At 42.4% G+C, this 17,473-nt stretch overlaps 4 protein-coding genes and 1 long non-coding RNA gene across 5 annotated transcripts; 2 read left to right on the top strand and 3 right to left on the bottom strand.

Moving 5' to 3' along the window:
* Window positions 1-365: 365 nt before the first annotated feature.
* LOC123470554 lies at window positions 366-6,597 on the top strand. The gene is made up of 2 exons (XR_006644255.1): window positions 366-1,424; window positions 6,412-6,597. It is a non-coding gene; the product is annotated as an uncharacterized LOC123470554 (long non-coding RNA).
* Window positions 6,598-8,339: 1,742 nt separating this feature from the next.
* LOC116918536 lies at window positions 8,340-9,045 on the bottom strand. The gene is made up of 2 exons (XM_032924256.2): window positions 8,520-9,045; window positions 8,340-8,445 (listed from the first exon to the last, which is right to left on the bottom strand). The coding sequence occupies exons 1-2, from the start codon at window positions 8,943-8,945 to the stop codon at window positions 8,371-8,373; spliced, it is 501 nt and encodes a 166-aa protein (XP_032780147.2). The 5' UTR covers window positions 8,946-9,045; the 3' UTR covers window positions 8,340-8,370.
* A 1,103-nt stretch (window positions 9,046-10,148) lies between these two features.
* On the bottom strand, window positions 10,149-11,206 carry LOC123470338. The gene has a single exon (XM_045170525.1). It carries the CDS (start codon window positions 11,193-11,195, stop codon window positions 10,632-10,634), a length of 564 nt encoding a protein of 187 aa, XP_045026460.1. The 5' UTR covers window positions 11,196-11,206; the 3' UTR covers window positions 10,149-10,631.
* Window positions 11,207-11,266: 60 nt separating this feature from the next.
* Window positions 11,267-12,237, bottom strand: LOC123470422. The gene is made up of 3 exons (XM_045170687.1): window positions 11,731-12,237; window positions 11,527-11,667; window positions 11,267-11,436 (listed from the first exon to the last, which is right to left on the bottom strand). The coding sequence occupies exons 1-3, from the start codon at window positions 12,235-12,237 to the stop codon at window positions 11,380-11,382; spliced, it is 705 nt and encodes a 234-aa protein (XP_045026622.1). The 3' UTR covers window positions 11,267-11,379.
* A 1,981-nt stretch (window positions 12,238-14,218) lies between these two features.
* On the top strand, window positions 14,219-16,490 carry LOC123470421. The gene is made up of 4 exons (XM_045170686.1): window positions 14,219-14,493; window positions 15,500-15,603; window positions 15,670-15,962; window positions 16,024-16,490. The coding sequence occupies exons 1-4, from the start codon at window positions 14,326-14,328 to the stop codon at window positions 16,488-16,490; spliced, it is 1,032 nt and encodes a 343-aa protein (XP_045026621.1). The 5' UTR covers window positions 14,219-14,325.
* The last annotated feature ends 983 nt before the right edge of the window (window positions 16,491-17,473 follow it).

The raw sequence follows: 17,473 nt of genomic DNA, 5'->3' as shown, positions 1-17,473 counted from the left end.
ATTTTTGTTTACTTATATCCTTGTTATTGAATTAAACAGGAGAAGACTTGCAATGAAAAATGTTCCAAACCCGTAACTTTTGTCTTCAATTTCAACACTTAAAAAAAAAAAAGAAAGAACTCTAACATCAAAACGCTAAAACGACAACTAACTGTTTTGTTTGTTTTTTGTTTTGTTAACGATTGTTCAATGAAGTTCCAAGAATCTTTGGTGGTGGTGCTAGTGTCCATTCGAGAATAAGCTCCTCCCATCGCCGGAGGGGTGAGTCACTTTTACAGTTCTAGACTTCAGACTTGAACTATTACATCCAGTGGGCTATGGTATTACATATGTAACAGAGAGTTAAGCTGAGGAATTTAGCAAGGGTAAATGTGAATTGCCTCTCAGTCTGGCATTGCTTCATTATGTTATAATATGTCATTTATAAACTGTATGTAATTGTTATTTCGACCGCTAGAATGCGCGGGCATGCACTCAGCGCCGAAATTATTCCGATTAAGCCACGCCCCCCATTGTATCCCTATAAATTGCGCCCTCACTCATTTTTCGCGCCAGTTGCCCCTGAAGAGTCGTAAGAGTAAGAGCTACGGTCGGTAGGCTCTCGGGTTTTTTGCGACCAAGTGTCAAATAAACGAATTTGTATTGCCGCACACAAATACGCAATCGAAAATAAATACGAAAATTACTTTTCGAATATCGCCAGTGCTGCGAGCATAACGAGGTAGATGCCAACTAAGAAGCCAGTAGGGTCTATATCCACATTCATTGTTGAAATAAGTAAGGCCCACAACTATAGTATTATAAGTAGGGGAGACCGGGGCTGCTTTGACTTTGGGGTTGAGTGGATTTTGCATGTTTTGCAAAAACTAGTTGTTAAAAAAAAAATTTTATTTGTACAGCCTTGTTTCAAATTCCAAATAACTTGAGGGGATGAATTTTCGTAAGTTAAAACGCTTTTATTGTTAAGTTAGAACTAAATTTAAAAACAGGTATCTAAAATTATTAAATTTTTTTTTATTATTTTTAAGATAGTTTTTCTGTGTAATTAAGAGAAAAAATTAAAAATAGTAACACTTGTAGAAAATGTTATTCTACATTTTTCTATACTAATTGTAATTATACTGAGTGTCCTATTCTTACAGAAATTTGTAATTTTTTGTCAAAGAAATTTTGGGGTTAATTGGACCAGACACTTGTGGGGTTGATTGGCAGCGTTTTCTGTGTTGAATGGGAGGAGTTGTGGGCGGAGCTAAGTTGACGTTTTGTTTGTGGAAAGCAGAGCAGACATTCAGTGTGGCAAAATTTTCCAAATATTTATCATTCATAAATAATAATACTGTGTTACTATTTGTCTTAAATTTATGTATAATAATCTTTTCATTTCTTGGTGAATGTCTACTTAAAAAGAAAAGGCATGAAAGAAGGTGTTGTAGTCTTGAGTACTAGTCCGTAACTGAGTGTATTCAGGCTCTGTGTTGGCTATCACCACCCCATGCTGACTCACCGACAGGTGGCCACATCTGGTGGTTGCTAGCTGAAGTATGATACATTACAACATCTCCCTTTTCCACGCACCAGGAGTGAGCGAAAGCGAGAAAACAAATGAGAGAATGACCATAAGAAATGTAAAACGAAATGATCAAGACAGCAAATAGGATGACACAAAATATGAAATTGTCGAACGACAGCGAAGATTGAATGACGAGCGTTGTGACGAAGAACGAAGACCAGTAACATCATAAGTGGAAACGAACCGGATAAGAAAAGAACAAAGACATCAAACATATAGGATACTGCCGTACGGATCAGAATAAGAAAAAAACACGACGACAGTCTCACTTCCTAGTAGGAGGCATGCCGATGCCGAAGCGGACACCGGACCGAGTTGTTCCAAACGGCTCCCTCGCCGGCGTAGTACAGGAGTCACCGGAAGGCCCAGCGGCCGCAGGGGACGGAGCCACAGCAGGAGATAACGGTGCATCAAATAGACGAACATGCTGGGCGCTAGGACTAGCTGCGGTGCGCACACGACCACGGTTTGACGACTGCCGGGTGGACGGGTTGGTTGGCTCGGCACGTGTTGACTGCTCCTCTACCCGGACAGGAGTAGGAGCTTCGCTTACTGGGTTACCGGGCACATCAGGTGCCTGACTAGACGGCCCACAACCATTGGCCGACTGTACAGACTGGACATCACTTGGGACTCGATAAGAGAACATGGCAGTAGAAGCCAGTGAACGGGGCTGTGACTGCATCCCACGGTCAATGTTGATGGCCCACCGCGTACGCCGAAAATAACGGCCATCATCCAAACGAATCACGTATGATTGTGGCTCAGTACATAGTGAGTGAACTTTTCCACGGAGCCAACGACGGCCTATGAGGGCTCGTACGGGTTGACCGATATGAAGCGACGAGGCACGCGCGTTAGGCACTCCCCTGAACAAACGCTGCCTGAGATTGTCGTGCCGATAGCTCCCTCCTGACGACCGACGAAGCAATATACTTAGGTTGCAACTCTGCCGGAAGGAACGGCAGGTTCCCGCGTAGATTACGGCCTTGCAACAAAACAGAGGGGGCCGGGAGAGTGGACGACACCGTAGTGGAGCGAATGGCTGCCAAAGAGTCCCAGAGAGACTTTCCATCCGCGAACATTTTCAACAGAGTACGTTTCACGGTTTGGACGTGTCGTTCAACTAAGCCATTTGATTGGGCGAATTCAGGGCTGGACGAGACTTGTTGCACACCCATAGTACGGCAAAACTCTCTGAACTCGGCGCTGCTGAACTGTGTACCATTATCCCATTCCAGCACTTCCGGCCGGCCAAAATCGCAGAAAAAACGGGTCACTTCACCTATTAGCGCCGCTGAGGTTGTCGTCTTCATTGGAACGACACAGGGCCACTTGCTGTATGAGTCCACCAGCAGCAAATACGACACCTGAGAGAATTCAAACAAGTCAGCCGACACTAGCTGAAAGGGATGATCCGGTATACGGACCGGAAACAGCGGCAATCGCGGGTTATGATGACGATGTTCTTGACAAATGGTGCAGCTAGCCACTGCGTTGCGCACTTGTTCCTCCCACCCCGGCCAATACACAGACGACCTTGCACGCAACACACACTTGGATTCGCCAAAGTGTCCGTCATGGACACCATCGAGCGTCTCCTTGCGTAGCGCAAATGGGACCACTAGCCTTGTTCCAACAAGAAGACCACCACCCACTGCCGTTAGATTATGACGCACGGGCCAAAACGGTTTCACTGAATCAGGACAATTGCGCCTGTGTTCCGTCCAGCCCGCTTCCATCACGGACTGAAGGAGCTGCAATGTTGGGTCTCGAGACGTAGCATCTGCATAGCGGCGACGAGTTGACTCAGCTGGCACAATGCTGGCGAGAACATGGTGGACTTGCTCCTCGTAATCCGCTGTAGCATCATCATCGTAAAGACGAGGTGACGGGGCACGGCTGAGAGTATCAGCTATAAACAGTTCTTTTCCCGGTTTGTATACGACTTGAAAATCAAACCGCTGGAGTTGGAGTCGCATCCTCTGGATCCGTGGTGAACAGGCAGCGATCGGTTTGTCCAGTAGGCCCACCAACGGTTTGTGGTCCGACTCCACTATGACACGCTGGCCATAAACATATTGACGGAATCGGAGTAGTCCAAACTGAATCACCAACAGCTCCTTTTCAATTTGGCAGTATCGGCGTTGTGTTGGGGTTAGGATGGTGGAGGAGAATGCCACCGGCTGCCCATCCTGGACTAACACAGCTCCGAGCCCTACTGGAGAAGCATCCAATGACACTAACACCGGCTTGGACACATCAAACAATCGGAGCACCGGTAACGACGAAAGGACAGTTTTCAGAGTTGCCATGGCCTTCATCTGCTGTTCATCCCAGCACCAAGCAGCGTCCTTCTTAAGGATGTCACGAAGAGGACGTGTTGGAGTGGCTAAATCTTTGCAGAATTTATCTAAATAAGTCACCATTCCCAGAAGACGCTGTAGACTCTGCTTGTCTGTTGGGTCAGGCATGTTGACTATGGCATCCACTTTTTCGGGGTCAGGTTGAAGAGTCCCATGACCAATGACATGGCCCAGCCACGGTAACTGCTGCATGAAGAAACGACACTTTTTAAGTTGTAGCTTTAAATTTTTTTCACGGCACCGCAGCAATACCTGTTTCAGGTTCAGTTCCAGTTCCGCTATAGTTTCACCCGTGACCAAAAAATCATCAAAGTAGATGATAACACCGGGAAGATCACCGAAGAGATCCGACATCACCTGCAGGTATACTTCCGGCGCGGACTTTAGGCCAAACGGCAGCCGAAGATATCGGAATCGTCCTTTTGGAGTAGCCATTGTGCACAGGTAGGATGCTTCCTCGGTCAGCGGTATCTGATAAAAACCAGACGCTGCATCTAAACTGCAAAAATACTTGGCTTTGCCAACCTTGGCAAAGAGTTGCTCCACTGTAGGTACCGCAAAATGCTGCCGCTGTATTGCCCTGTTTAATTCTGACGGATCTAGGCAGATCCGCACATCCCCATCAGGTTTGCCTACTACCATCATTCGACTCACCCATGATGTTGGTTCTACCACTGGAGCGATGATCCCATCTTCCACCATCTGTGCCAGTTTGGCATACACTTTGTCTTCAAGCAGAAACGGCAACCGACCTGCCGCACACACAACTGGGTCCACAAAATTGTCACCGGTAGCTAGCTTAATGTCATATTGAACCGGAAGTTTTCCGATTCCTTGAAACACATCCACAAACTCCTTCGCGACGACTGGCAGCTCCACTGGTTGATCTACTGTCACAGCATGAACACGTTTGATGAGTTTCATTGCTGTACATGTTGGAAGGCCCAATATCGGTGGCTGGCCAGGTTCATCCACTACCACAAATTTCACTGAGTGCTGAGCGCCGCGACTGGTCACCGAGCCGACAAACACGCCCATGACTTTGAGGTAGCCACCTTTCGCGCCATAGTTCCGCACGCGAGGGCCAGCACTCAACGCCACCACCCGTTGAACACGGCGAAAATCCTCAAGGGGAAGCACGTTGCAAGTGGCGCCAGAGTCAAGCTTGAATCTAATTGGGGTGCTGCCATCTATCGAGAGACTTTCATGCCATTCTTCTCCCTCTTCGGAACTTTTAAGTTCATGTGTTACATATTCCTCGTCCAGGAAACGGACATCTTCCCGTGGCAAGGCTCCTTCCGCTTCCATAGCATGCAACCGCTGCTGCATATACGTTCCTCGTTGGGCCGGCCTCTGACGAACAGCCGTCTCCGATTGGTTGGCACCTTGCGCCATCTGACGAGCAGTAGTGGAACTCGGGCGATAGGGCGGATTCTCAGCTTGAGAGCACCACCGGGCAAAATGACCGGTCTTGCCACATTGGTAACACGTGATGCTGTTTGCCGAGCAATTACCTTTCGCATGCTTACGGCCACAATTGGGACACCCGCCAAAAACAGAGTGCTGCTGCCCACTGGATTTGTGCTGTCGATGTTGGTGGCGTTCGTGACTCGGCTTGTCTTTAACAGCATGAACAGCCTCAGGTGGGGACAAAATTTGGCTGAGCTGAATTGCTGATGCTTCACACGCACGAACGATTCCACAGGCACCGGCAAGAGACAAATTAGTTTCATATAACAGCTTCTCCCTAACAGGATCACTCGCCACCCCCAACACAATCTGGTCCCGTAGGATGGAGTTGACCATCGCTTCAGTGCCATAGTTGCACGACTTCACCATGCTCCGCAACTCCACCAACCAAGCATCAAAAGGTTCACCGGGCTTTTGGTGACGCTTATGAAAGCGGAAACGGTCAAACACTTCACTTTTGAGGGGTTCAAAATAATCAGAGAAACGGTCAAGTACAGCTTTGATCTTTTTGTCATCACCCGGCGTGGCAAAGACAAATGTTCCATAGATCTTTAGGCCCTCTCTTCCCAACAAGGACAATAAAACACCAACCAGAACGTCTTCATCTTTCTCACCTTTGCGAGTGGCTGTGATGAACCACTCAAACTGAGTTCGCCATTGTTCCCACTCCAAAGCCAAGTTAGACGCTGAAAAATTAAACGGGTCTGGAAACTTCAACGAGGTTGCCATCGTGACTCATTAAAGAATGACCAGGCACGAGATAAACAAGAACCAGTAACGGATGGCTCTGATATAACTGGCTACAAACGAAGGAAAACCACGTGTGAAAACTATGGACTACAGGCGTACGTGCACCACTTCTGACACCATGTTGTAGTCTTGAGTACTAGTCCGTAACTGAGTGTATTCAGGCTCTGTGTTGGCTATCACCACCCCATGCTGACTCACCGACAGGTGGCCACATCTGGTGGTTGCTAGCTGAAGTATGATACATTACAACAGAAGGATTTCAGGTGAACATAGTGTATTACTTGGTTGACTAATCTTGATTAGTTCTCTCGAGATCATACTTAGATGAAAAAACAACTGTAGCTGAATAAATACAATAAGACGGTTATGAAAACAAGTTCCTTTTGGCTGCACGTTCGTATCTGGTTCTGTTTACTACAGAAAGGGCAGAAGAATTTTTAATCGACAAGTCATCATCACATTTATCTCCCTTCTCACAATTTTTCTTTCGTGTAACTTTAACACAATCATTTTCTTTGTTTTCATCATCTATGAATATATCTTGGTTGCCCTTACTTTTCACTTTCCTTGGTTTATTTGTCGTAGGTATTGCAAGTCCCTTTTTCTTAGCTTGAATGCGATTATGGTGATCTTCTATAATTTGTTTCTCTGGAGTTGATGTTAGAATTCTAGTTGAACCTACATTACACACTTTCTTTTTCCTCATCCCAGTTTGTTTTACCATTGGAAATGGTTGAATTTGTTCTGGAGTTATATGGTCTAGGCTTGAGTTATCACTTGTCACTGATGAATTGTCTGTAGCAACAGAGTCGGGTAGTTCAGCAGAAGGAACTAATGTAAAAATTGTTGACAAGAAAGACACTATTTGAAATAGTTTGTAAATGAATATTACCTGCCAAGTCTGTTACCAATGAAGGTGCAAATCTTGATTGATCAATTGCATATCGGTTGAATGGATAAATTCCAGTAGATTTGAAACCGGCTATAATGTTTGATGGAGACATTTTTTGCTGGAAAGCGGGACGAGTCAATTCTGCAACTTCCTTGATGCTGATTCGTTGGCCAGGATGACGTTTTAACCAAGAGTGGTGAAAGGCAGAAAGTGACTTTTTGAACGGCCCAAAGACGGTGACATCTAAGATCGCGAATAAAGTCAACCAGCGAGCAATATCAATACTCCTGACCCTAAAAATCAAGGGGGAAAAAACCCATTTTATTAAGAAGACGCAATCGAAAAAAAATACGAAAATTACTTTTCGAATATCGCCAGTGCTGCGAGCATAACGAGGTAGATGCCAACTAAGAAGCCAGTAGGGTCTATATCCACATTCATTGTTGAAATAAGTAAGGCCCACAACTTTCAGGATTGATTATCCCGCAAGGCCAGATTACTGCTGGCGCAGAAGGTCAGTCGGGTCTTACGGGGGTGAGCCTGCCAGACTGTGTGCCTTTCTTTCGGGTAAACTTTTGTTTGGTGCCGTAGCACTTTATTCAACGACTACTGCGTTCGCCGTTATCGGGCTTGCGCTAGTAAGTCAAACGACGGCTGTTCGCCTTTGTCGGGCTAGAGCACGGTCAATCCTGTTATGCCTTATCGGGCTTAACAGGGTAAACGGCCGCAGAGTATTACTCTTAAGCGGTGGAAAGGAGTCTCCGGATGGCGACTCGGTCGCGGGCTGGCACGTCGAAGGAGGCGGCTGGCAAGCTGGAGGAGGCGGCGGCAGGCGGACTTCTGACCTTTTCTGAAATAGAACGGGTTACAGGAAATGACTTGACTTGACACGGGCAGTTCGGTGAGAAAAGTGAGTGTATTAACATGGCACGACGGCCCCTTATATACACAGAAAACTACACCGTTGTCTAATTTGTCCGGTCGTCCGATCCTGGAATAGAGGGCAACGCTGCTGATGATTGCCGGTTATCGATCAGTAAACTTCTCGATAACCCTGCGGGAACTTAACCTATATTCTGGCGGAATGAACTCTGCAGGCTCCGCCTCAATGAGTTCAATCCTCACGTCGTTCCTTTCACCCTCAACAGGTGTCTCCATATATATGGAAAAGCACTCAGCTAGTTCCAATGTCACAGTCACGAGCTCCAGCCTCCATACTACGGCTCTTGCGAGCCGTAGGTCGTCTTAAGTCACTTGCTTCCGCTAATGGGCTTCCTTACCCTCGGTAGCTCGGCACTCCACCGAGGGTGACTCGTCTGAGTCTAGCCTTCTTCGGCCAAAGGGTTGGCACCCGGACGATGGCTGTGAGCTTCGTCCGTCGGAATTTCCGACAACAACTATAGTATTATAAGTAATGCAAGAAATTAGAAACCACAAACAGTAAAAACATTTTATGTGTTTAAATTTATACCTGGAGAAAGAAGACAAGCACGCCCAATGTAAAATTGATCATCCTAGTGAATCTTTCTATTCCCGAACCACAGTCGTCTAAGACTTCTTCCGGATCTGGGACAAGCTGTGAATTTTTTGGTTCGTCACTGCCCATCTCAGTCATGGGAATGTTAGTTTCCTCAGTCATGGGGATTGATAGAACTGTTAGCCAGACAGTCTTTGGATAATCCCAGTCAAAGCCACTACATTTAAGGCCCCTTTTATCTATGGTTAATGCGCCTTTCTGGTTCGACTCGGTTGGATTTCGAGCGACGGGGAATGATTTTTCAGTAACGTTCGGGACACTTTCTGCACCGTTGCCGCGAAAAAGAGAAGTCAAGTAATCGAAGATTTTAGTAAACATTTCCTTTTTTTTAAAATGCCGAATGATTTGATTCAAATGCATTCGGCTCTACTTCAGTATTCCTGTAGACACAAGACCACTGATAGAACTAAATTTGGACCAATAGTTCCAGCTATTTGGAAAAGTATCATTATTTCAGACATTCTCCATGCGCCATTAGATTTAAAACTATTTTTCGCATATATTTCGTTATATTTATAGTTTGTTTAACAATTATGTTTATAAACTAATTTAGAGTTATTCATGACGCCCGACAACGCCCACAAGACAATTGTGGTTGTCTCCGACTTAATTCTGCCGTAACAAAAAGGAAATATATAAACAAAATTAGTATATTCGCCTAACACTTTGAGTTCTTCTTTGATAAAGAGAAAGATGCCAACAAGCTTATCTGGTTATCCCAGATCGTTATTAAAAACTCATTTAATATAATTGTTGTGAAGCACGACACAAAATACACGATAAATTAACGAATTTGTATTGCCGCACACAAATACAAATAGACTAAGAGACAGCTGTCAAGTGATGTCAAACCTAAGGGCAAAAGGTTTGACAATTCTTATCGATAGATGGGGTTCTCACCAATAATAAAACCAATCTCTGTCGGCTGATATCGGCCGCGTTCACCCGTGACGCGTCGTCATTAAAAAAAAAACAATAACTTTTAGTAATGGCGTTTTGAGAAACAGAAAGCACACATGTTACCGCGTGAACGATTTGCCGCTTCAGCATTTATGGTTTGCTCTACTACAAGATCAATTGGTGTCCGTGAAAAGGACTTGTTGGTTCTTCTAATCGAAATCATCCCCTTTTCAAATTGTTCTGTGATTCCAGGATGAGGGTCTTCCATTCGTAACATATTATCATGAAACCTGGTAAAAAAGAGAAAGAAGGATTAATAAGAAACTAGCTAATTCATTGTGCAATATACCTGACGCCCCATCTAGCGTAATTTTGATGGTTAAACGCAAAAAAAAGCTTCGAAATTTCAGGTTGAAGGTGAATATAAAGACGGTAGTCTCCCGTCCTTATCGATCGAGAAAAACGATGATATATATAATCCTATGAGCTCTATGTAGATCAAATAATATTTTGCAGTTGCACCGTGCCCACCATTTAAGGTAATTTCCTTGTAGGATTTGTATCTGCAAAAAAGATAACACATTGGAGGAACAGGAAGTTGCAATATTAAGATTAAATATACTTTTCGTGGATCTCTAGTAGCTTAATTGGAATTGACCCATGGAATACATCGTCTCCACAGGGATCTTTATCTCCGATTTTGAGAAACAGCAACAAACGTGGGAGACTCTCTAACAACGCTGGATTGTCTTCCTTTTTTAGAAATGCACGGAAGTGAAGAATTTCTAGTGAAACCGCGAGGAGTGGGTGGATGCGGTTACACCGACTATAATTTGTCCCAAGGAGGAAACCGTTGAGCGATCCCGCAGCCAGTACTCCGCTTTCTGTTAGTGCATATGGAGCCCCAGACTCGGCGATGAATTTCCCTACTGCTTTGAAAAACGAGAGAAAGATGTGGAAAGATCCGAGCTGGATGAAGAGGTTATTAAATCTTGGTTTCTCCATTGACTGGATACACAGTGCTTGTTTTGCTATTGCGAGGTCGTAAGAAACGGAGATGTATATCTGGTTACACTCCTTTAAGATTCGAAGAGATCTTTCCATTGTCTCTTTAACAACATCCACTCGAGTTGGAGATGCGTCTATTTACGGCAAATAACGCACTCTTTGAAGAGGGAGGACATCTTTTACAATCCGAGAGTTCCACCCGGTCCACATAGGAGTATTCGGCACGCAGTGGCATAGTGATAACATCCATAAGAAGTCAAGTTTAAAAGCAGTTTCCAAAGTGCTAGGTGGTGGAAGTGATCTCCTACTGTCTGTTAAAGCCAGCATGGGCTCAGACAGCATTCTGGGTTTTTTGTAATAAGGTTCAATTATTATATCTCTTGATATGAATGCCCGTCGTCGCTTCCCAGTTTTTAGTATGATATCACATTCGTCTTCTTCGAATTCATCCAATGGAAGAAAGTTGTCACCATCAGGGGGAATATCTTGTGTCACGATTCCCACGGTGTCATGTAACGTATCTTTTCCCGTAAGCGTTTTAACGAAAAGATCGAAATTATCAAAGGCAACTCCAGTGTTGAGATCCGGTCTGCGAAGCAAACTTTCAGGCAATAACTTAGATTCCTCAACAGCACCAAAAGCTAGCTCTGTTTCCAAATCTTCTACGAAATTGTAGCTCACGCAATGTCCAAAACGGTTCATTACGTCAATCACCTCGCGTTTTCCTATATTGCCAATATATTTAACTAAAAATTTAAATGTCCATGAGAATAGCAATAACATTGATTACCTGTTGTAGATTTAAGGTACATCCCGAGCATCAATTGCTTTGATGGCTTGTAGAGTCCATTAGTGACGGCAAAAATGGTGTCATCCATCAAAGTATCTATTCTAATCTTCTTTCTGTTTGAGATTTCACTTTTGTCTGTATGAGCCTTAAGACCTGAATTGGAATGTCAAGATGGTAATTCATTGAGATAAAAAAATTGCATTCATATTTCTCCTATAGCCTAAAACAAAGCTTACCTGCTACCAGACTTTCAAAAAAGGTTTGAAGCAAATTTTGTGGTTTAACTTCTCCGGCAATGAGATCCCTAATGTTAACGTTTTTTGGGAGAATATTGCGGGGCGTTTCCAATATCAAATTGCGAAGCATGAAGGCGACTTCTTTTACCTATAAATAAATTACATGATATTATTAAACTAAAAATCAACTTACGTTTAGAAGTGTTTTTACCTTGTAATCAGAACTGATGTTCGCATCAAAAGTTGTCAGTAAAGCCTTGTCGACGCTCAAGTCGGATTTGAAAATGATTTGTCCAACGCCTTCGACAGTGTGATTTATGACTGTTACTTTGTCACCAAAATAGCTGATCAATTTCTCTAATACCTCACACTTACGCACTCTACAAATACTATTATAATCCAAACCAAGTTCGGATAGCAGCAATCGATAGTGTTTTGTGATATCTTTCACACGATGAACCTCTTCTTCCTTCATGATTTTTTCTTCCAAAAAAGCTATAATTTTTTGCATAGCGTTTTCCCTAATGCTCTTCTTTAAAACCCACTTTGATTGATGTTCCTCTTCTCGTTTATTTACTGCACTTTTGGCTGCAGAAGCAAACTTTTTCCGGCACGAATTATGATATTTTATTTCTTTAGAAACGAATTGCAAGTTCGATTCGAGATTCCCTATCTTTCTTACTATGGCTTCATCGTCGAGGATTATGGCGTCATTCATTATACCGATCTGAAAACATAAAAAATTCTTAATTATTATTATTGTTATTAATAATATAAAGGCAATTTATGAATTCTGTTACTTGAATATTTTCTGTCGAGCAACTTGTAAGACATTCATTTTTCCCATTATGTTCCTTTCGTACTTTATCACAAAAAAGCAGCGATTTAAAAAAACGACAGTTCTTGTATTGCTGACATTAGGCTGTTTCCCAGATCTTAAATTACGTGCAGGAGTGTTAGAATTGCTTTGTGTTGCACAAGCTGTTTCTGCATCTACAAAACGTAGGATAATTCTTAATGGAATAAGCTTTAAATAAATGTTTATGAAAATTACCTGGAACGCTTGAAGAATCTTGAACTGCACTTGCACTTTCACTGTTTTTATTGCACTGTTTTTCTTTGGCTAATTTTATCTGACTGCTGGAAACAGCAGTGAATTTACTATAACAGGAAGAGTGATAGCCCTGGATGTCATCAGGAGTTTCAGGTAGGTTTAATCCACTGAATTTTGAATTTGTTCGAAACTTGTAAACAAGTAGAGCATTTTTACATTTCAAAAGTTTTTCGTCATCAAACATTTTTATCTTCTCCGTACTCGCAGTATCAACTATGTGAATCACACATATCTTTTCTTTATTTTAGGGAGTCATTTTAAAAACGAAATACACTTGTAAACACAGTGTAAATATTACATTCTTAGTATTGTTTACGCAGAGTAACACACTAATTAACGGAATAGCAGACAGCTCAAGGAACGCTGCCAAACTTTACAAATATATATAAGTAAAAAAAAATTATGGCGTGAAAAGATAATTATATCGTAAAAAGATATATGAGTTGCAGTTGTAAAAAATTGTAAAAAAATATATATTTTCGAATAAGGCGGGTGGGATGCGGTGTTGCCATTGTTAAATAAATACGTCTGACAGGACAAATCTAGCAGTTTAACTGATTCTGTTTCCTATAAAACGGCCAATAATTACGTCTGTTCTTATACCATAATTATCAGGAGGAACTGGGCTATTTTATGGTGTTTTTGGTTTATTTGCCGCTAAGTTTGACGAAAACAGTCAAATTGGCCCAATTTCAAAACGTCTGTTTGTCCCTAAAACGGTAAAAAAAACGTCTGTTCGTACAACCTAAGAATCAGCGTAATTTCCCCAATCTAATGGTATAAGTTTTATCCTTGCCGCTTGGTTTGACAAAAACCGTCATTCACGCCGACTTTGACGACGCGTCACGGGTGAAAGCGGCCGATGTCAGCCGACAGAGATTGGTTTTATTATTGGTGAGAACCCCATCTATCGATAAGAATTGTCAAACCTTTTGCCCTTAGGTTTGACATCACTTGACAGCTGTCTCTTAGTCTATTTGTATTTGTGTGCGGCAATACAAATTCGTTAATTTATCGTGTATTTTGTGTCGTGCTTCACAACAATTATATTAAATGAGTTTTTAATAACGATCTGGGATAACCAGATAAGCTTGTTGGCATCTTTCTCTTTATCAAAGAAGAACTCAAAGTGTTAGGCGAATATACTAATTTTGTTTATATATTTCCTTTTTGTTACGGCAGAATTAAGTCGGAGACAACCACAATTGTCTTGTGGGCGTTGTCGGGCGTCATGAATAACTCTAAATTAGTTTATAAACATAATTGTTAAACAAACTATAAATATAACGAAATATATGCGAAAAATAGTTTTAAATCTAATGGCGCATGGAGAATGTCTGAAATAATGATACTTTTCCAAATAGCTGGAACTATTGGTCCAAATTTAGTTCTATCAGTGGTCTTGTGTCTACAGGAATACTGAAGTAGAGCCGAATGCATTTGAATCAAATCATTCGGCATTTTAAAAAAAAGGAAATGTTTACTAAAATCTTCGATTACTTGAATTCTCTTTTTCGCGGCAACGGTGCAGAAAGTGTCCCGAACGTTACTGAAAAATCATTCCCCGTCGCTCGAAATCCAACCGAGTCGAACCAGAAAGGCGCATTAACCATAGATAAAAGGGGCCTTAAATGTAGTGGCTTTGACTGGGATTATCCAAAGACTGTCTGGCTAACAGTTCTATCAATCCCCATGACTGAGGAAACTAACATTCCCATGACTGAGATGGGCAGTGACGAACCAAAAAATTCACAGCTTGTCCCAGATCCGGAAGAAGTCTTAGACGACTGTGGTTCGGGAATAGAAAGATTCACTAGGATGATCAATTTTACATTGGGCGTGCTTGTCTTCTTTCTCCAGGTATAAATTTAAACACATAAAATGTTTTTACTGTTTGTGGTTTCTAATTTCTTGCATTACTTATAATACTATAGTTGTTGTCGGAAATTCCGACGGACGAAGCTCACAGCCATCGTCCGGGTGCCAACCCTTTGGCCGAAGAAGGCTAGACTCAGACGAGTCACCCTCGGTGGAGTGCCGAGCTACCGAGGGTAAGGAAGCCCATTAGCGGAAGCAAGTGACTTAAGACGACCTACGGCTCGCAAGAGCCGTAGTATGGAGGCTGGAGCTCGTGACTGTGACATTGGAACTAGCTGAGTGCTTTTCCATATATATGGAGACACCTGTTGAGGGTGAAAGGAACGACGTGAGGATTGAACTCATTGAGGCGGAGCCTGCAGAGTTCATTCCGCCAGAATATAGGTTAAGTTCCCGCAGGGTTATCGAGAAGTTTACTGATCGATAACCGGCAATCATCAGCAGCGTTGCCCTCTATTCCAGGATCGGACGACCGGACAAATTAGACAACGGTGTAGTTTTCTGTGTATATAAGGGGCCGTCGTGCCATGTTAATACACTCACTTTTCTCACCGAACTGCCCGTGTCAAGTCAAGTCATTTCCTGTAACCCGTTCTATTTCAGAAAAGGTCAGAAGTCCGCCTGCCGCCGCCTCCTCCAGCTTGCCAGCAGCCTCCTTCGACGTGCCAGCCCGCGACCGAGTCGCCATCCGGAGACTCCTTTCCACCGCTTAAGAGTAATACTCTGCGGCCGTTTACCCTGTTTAGCCCGATAAGGCATAACAGGATTGACCGTGCTCTAGCCCGACAAAGGCGAACAGCCGTCGTTTGACTTACTAGCGCAAGCCCGATAACGGCGAACGCAGTAGTCGTTGAATAAAGTGCTACGGCACCAAACAAAAGTTTACCCGAAAGAAAGGCACACAGTCTGGCAGGCTCACCCCCGTAAGACCCGACTGACCTTCTGCGCCAGCAGTAATCTGGCCTTGCGGGATAATCAATCCTGAAAGTTGTGGGCCTTACTTATTTCAACAATGAATGTGGATATAGACCCTACTGGCTTCTTAGTTGGCATCTACCTCGTTATGCTCGCAGCACTGGCGATATTCGAAAAGTAATTTTCGTATTTTTTTCGATTGCGTCTTCTTAATAAAATGGGTTTTTTCCCCTTGATTTTTAGGGTCAGGAGTATTGATATTGCTCGCTGTTTGACTTTATTCGCGATCTTAGATGTCACCGTCTTTGGGCCGTTCAAAAAGTCACTTTCTGCCTTTCACCACTCTTGGTTAAAACGTCATCCTGGCCAACGAATCAGCATCAAGGAAGTTGCAGAATTGACTCGTCCCGCTTTCCAGCAAAAAATGTCTCCATCAAACATTATAGCCGGTTTCAAATCTACTGGAATTTATCCATTCAACCGATATGCAATTGATCAATCAAGATTTGCACCTTCATTGGTAACAGACTTGGCAGGTAATATTCATTTACAAACTATTTCAAATAGTGTCTTTCTTGTCAACAATTTTTACATTAGTTCCTTCTGCTGAACTACCCGACTCTGTTGCTACAGACAATTCATCAGTGACAAGTGATAACTCAAGCCTAGACCATATAACTCCAGAACAAATTCAACCATTTCCAATGGTAAAACAAACTGGGATGAGGAAAAAGAAAGCGTGTAATGTAGGTTCAACTAGAATTCTAACATCAACTCCAGAGAAACAAATTATAGAAGATCACCATAATCGCATTCAAGCTAAGAAAAAGGGACTTGCAATACCTTCGACAAATAAACCAAGGAAAGTGAAAAGTAAGGGCAACCAAGATATATGCATAGATGATGAAAACAAAGAAAATGATTGTGTTAAAGTTACACGAAAGAAAAATTGTGAGAAGGGAGATAAATGTGATGATGACTTGTCGATTAAAAATTCTTCTGCCCTTTCTGTAGTAAACAGAACCAGATACGAACGTGCAGCCAAAAGGAACTTGTTTTCATAACCGTCTTATTGTATTTATTCAGCTACAGTTGTTTTTTCATCTAAGTATGATCTCGAGAGAACTAATCAAGATTAGTCAACCAAGTAATACACTATGTTCACCTGAAATCCTTCTTTCATGCCTTTTCTTTTTAAGTAGACATTCACCAAGAAATGAAAAGATTATTATACATAAATTTAAGACAAATAGTAACACAGTATTATTATTTATGAATGATAAATATTTGGAAAATTTTGCCACACTGAATGTCTGCTCTGCTTTCCACAAACAAAACGTCAACTTAGCTCCGCCCACAACTCCTCCCATTCAACACAGAAAACGCTGCCAATCAACCCCACAAGTGTCTGGTCCAATTAACCCCAAAATTTCTTTGACAAAAAATTACAAATTTCTATAAGAATAGGACACTCAGTATAATTACAATTAGTATAGAAAAATGTAGAATAACATTTTCTACAAGTGTTACTATTTTTAATTTTTTCTCTTAAGTACACAGAAAAACTATCTTAAAAATAATAAAAAAAAATTTTACAATTTTAGATACCTGTTTTTAAATTTAGTTCTAACTTAACAATAAAAGCGTTTTAACTTACGAAAATTCATCCCCTCAAGTTATTTGGAATTTGAAACAAGGCTGTACAAATAAAAAATTTTTTTTAACAACTGGTTTTTGCAAAACATGCAAAATCCATTCAACCCCAAAGTCAAAGCAGCCCCGGTCTCCCCTACTTATAATACTATAGTTGTGGGCCTTACTTATTTCAACAATGAATGTGGATATAGACCCTACTGGCTTCTTAGTTGGCATCTACCTCGTTATGCTCGCAGCACTGGCGATATTCGAAAAGTAATTTTCTTATTTATTTTCGATTGCGTATTTGTGTGCGGCAATACAAATTCGTTTATTTGACACTTGGTCGCAAAAAACCCGAGAGCCTACCGACCGTAGCTCTTACTCTTACGACTCTTCAGGGGCAACTGGC

Source organism: Daphnia magna, linkage group LG3, assembly GCF_020631705.1.
Source record: "Daphnia magna isolate NIES linkage group LG3, ASM2063170v1.1, whole genome shotgun sequence".
In the NCBI taxonomy this organism is placed as follows: Eukaryota; Metazoa; Arthropoda; class Branchiopoda; order Diplostraca; family Daphniidae; genus Daphnia; species Daphnia magna.
Note: the sequence above shows the minus strand (reverse complement) of the source record. Positions and strands in the feature narration are given on the sequence as shown.

Coding starts and splice junctions, on each gene's coding strand:
- LOC123470338 (XM_045170525.1), bottom strand. CDS start 11,195: ATGAACCGTTTTGGACATTGCGTGAGCTACAATTTCGTAGAAGATTTG.
- LOC116918536 (XM_032924256.2), bottom strand. CDS start 8,945: ATGCATTTGAATCAAATCATTCGGCATTTTAAAAAAAAGGAAATGTTT. Junction 8,446..8,519: donor TGCTTGTCTTCTTTCTCCAG/GTATAAATTTAA, acceptor ATAATACTATAG/TTGTTGTCGGAAATTCCGAC.
- LOC123470422 (XM_045170687.1), bottom strand. CDS start 12,237: ATGAATGACGCCATAATCCTCGACGATGAAGCCATAGTAAGAAAGATA. Junction 11,668..11,730: donor ACATCAGTTCTGATTACAAG/GTAAAAACACTT, acceptor ATTTATTTATAG/GTAAAAGAAGTCGCCTTCAT. Junction 11,437..11,526: donor AAACCTTTTTTGAAAGTCTG/GTAGCAGGTAAG, acceptor ATTCCAATTCAG/GTCTTAAGGCTCATACAGAC.
- LOC123470421 (XM_045170686.1), top strand. CDS start 14,326: ATGACTGAGGAAACTAACATTCCCATGACTGAGATGGGCAGTGACGAA. Junction 14,494..15,499: donor TGCTTGTCTTCTTTCTCCAG/GTATAAATTTAA, acceptor CAATCCTGAAAG/TTGTGGGCCTTACTTATTTC. Junction 15,604..15,669: donor GCACTGGCGATATTCGAAAA/GTAATTTTCGTA, acceptor CTTGATTTTTAG/GGTCAGGAGTATTGATATTG.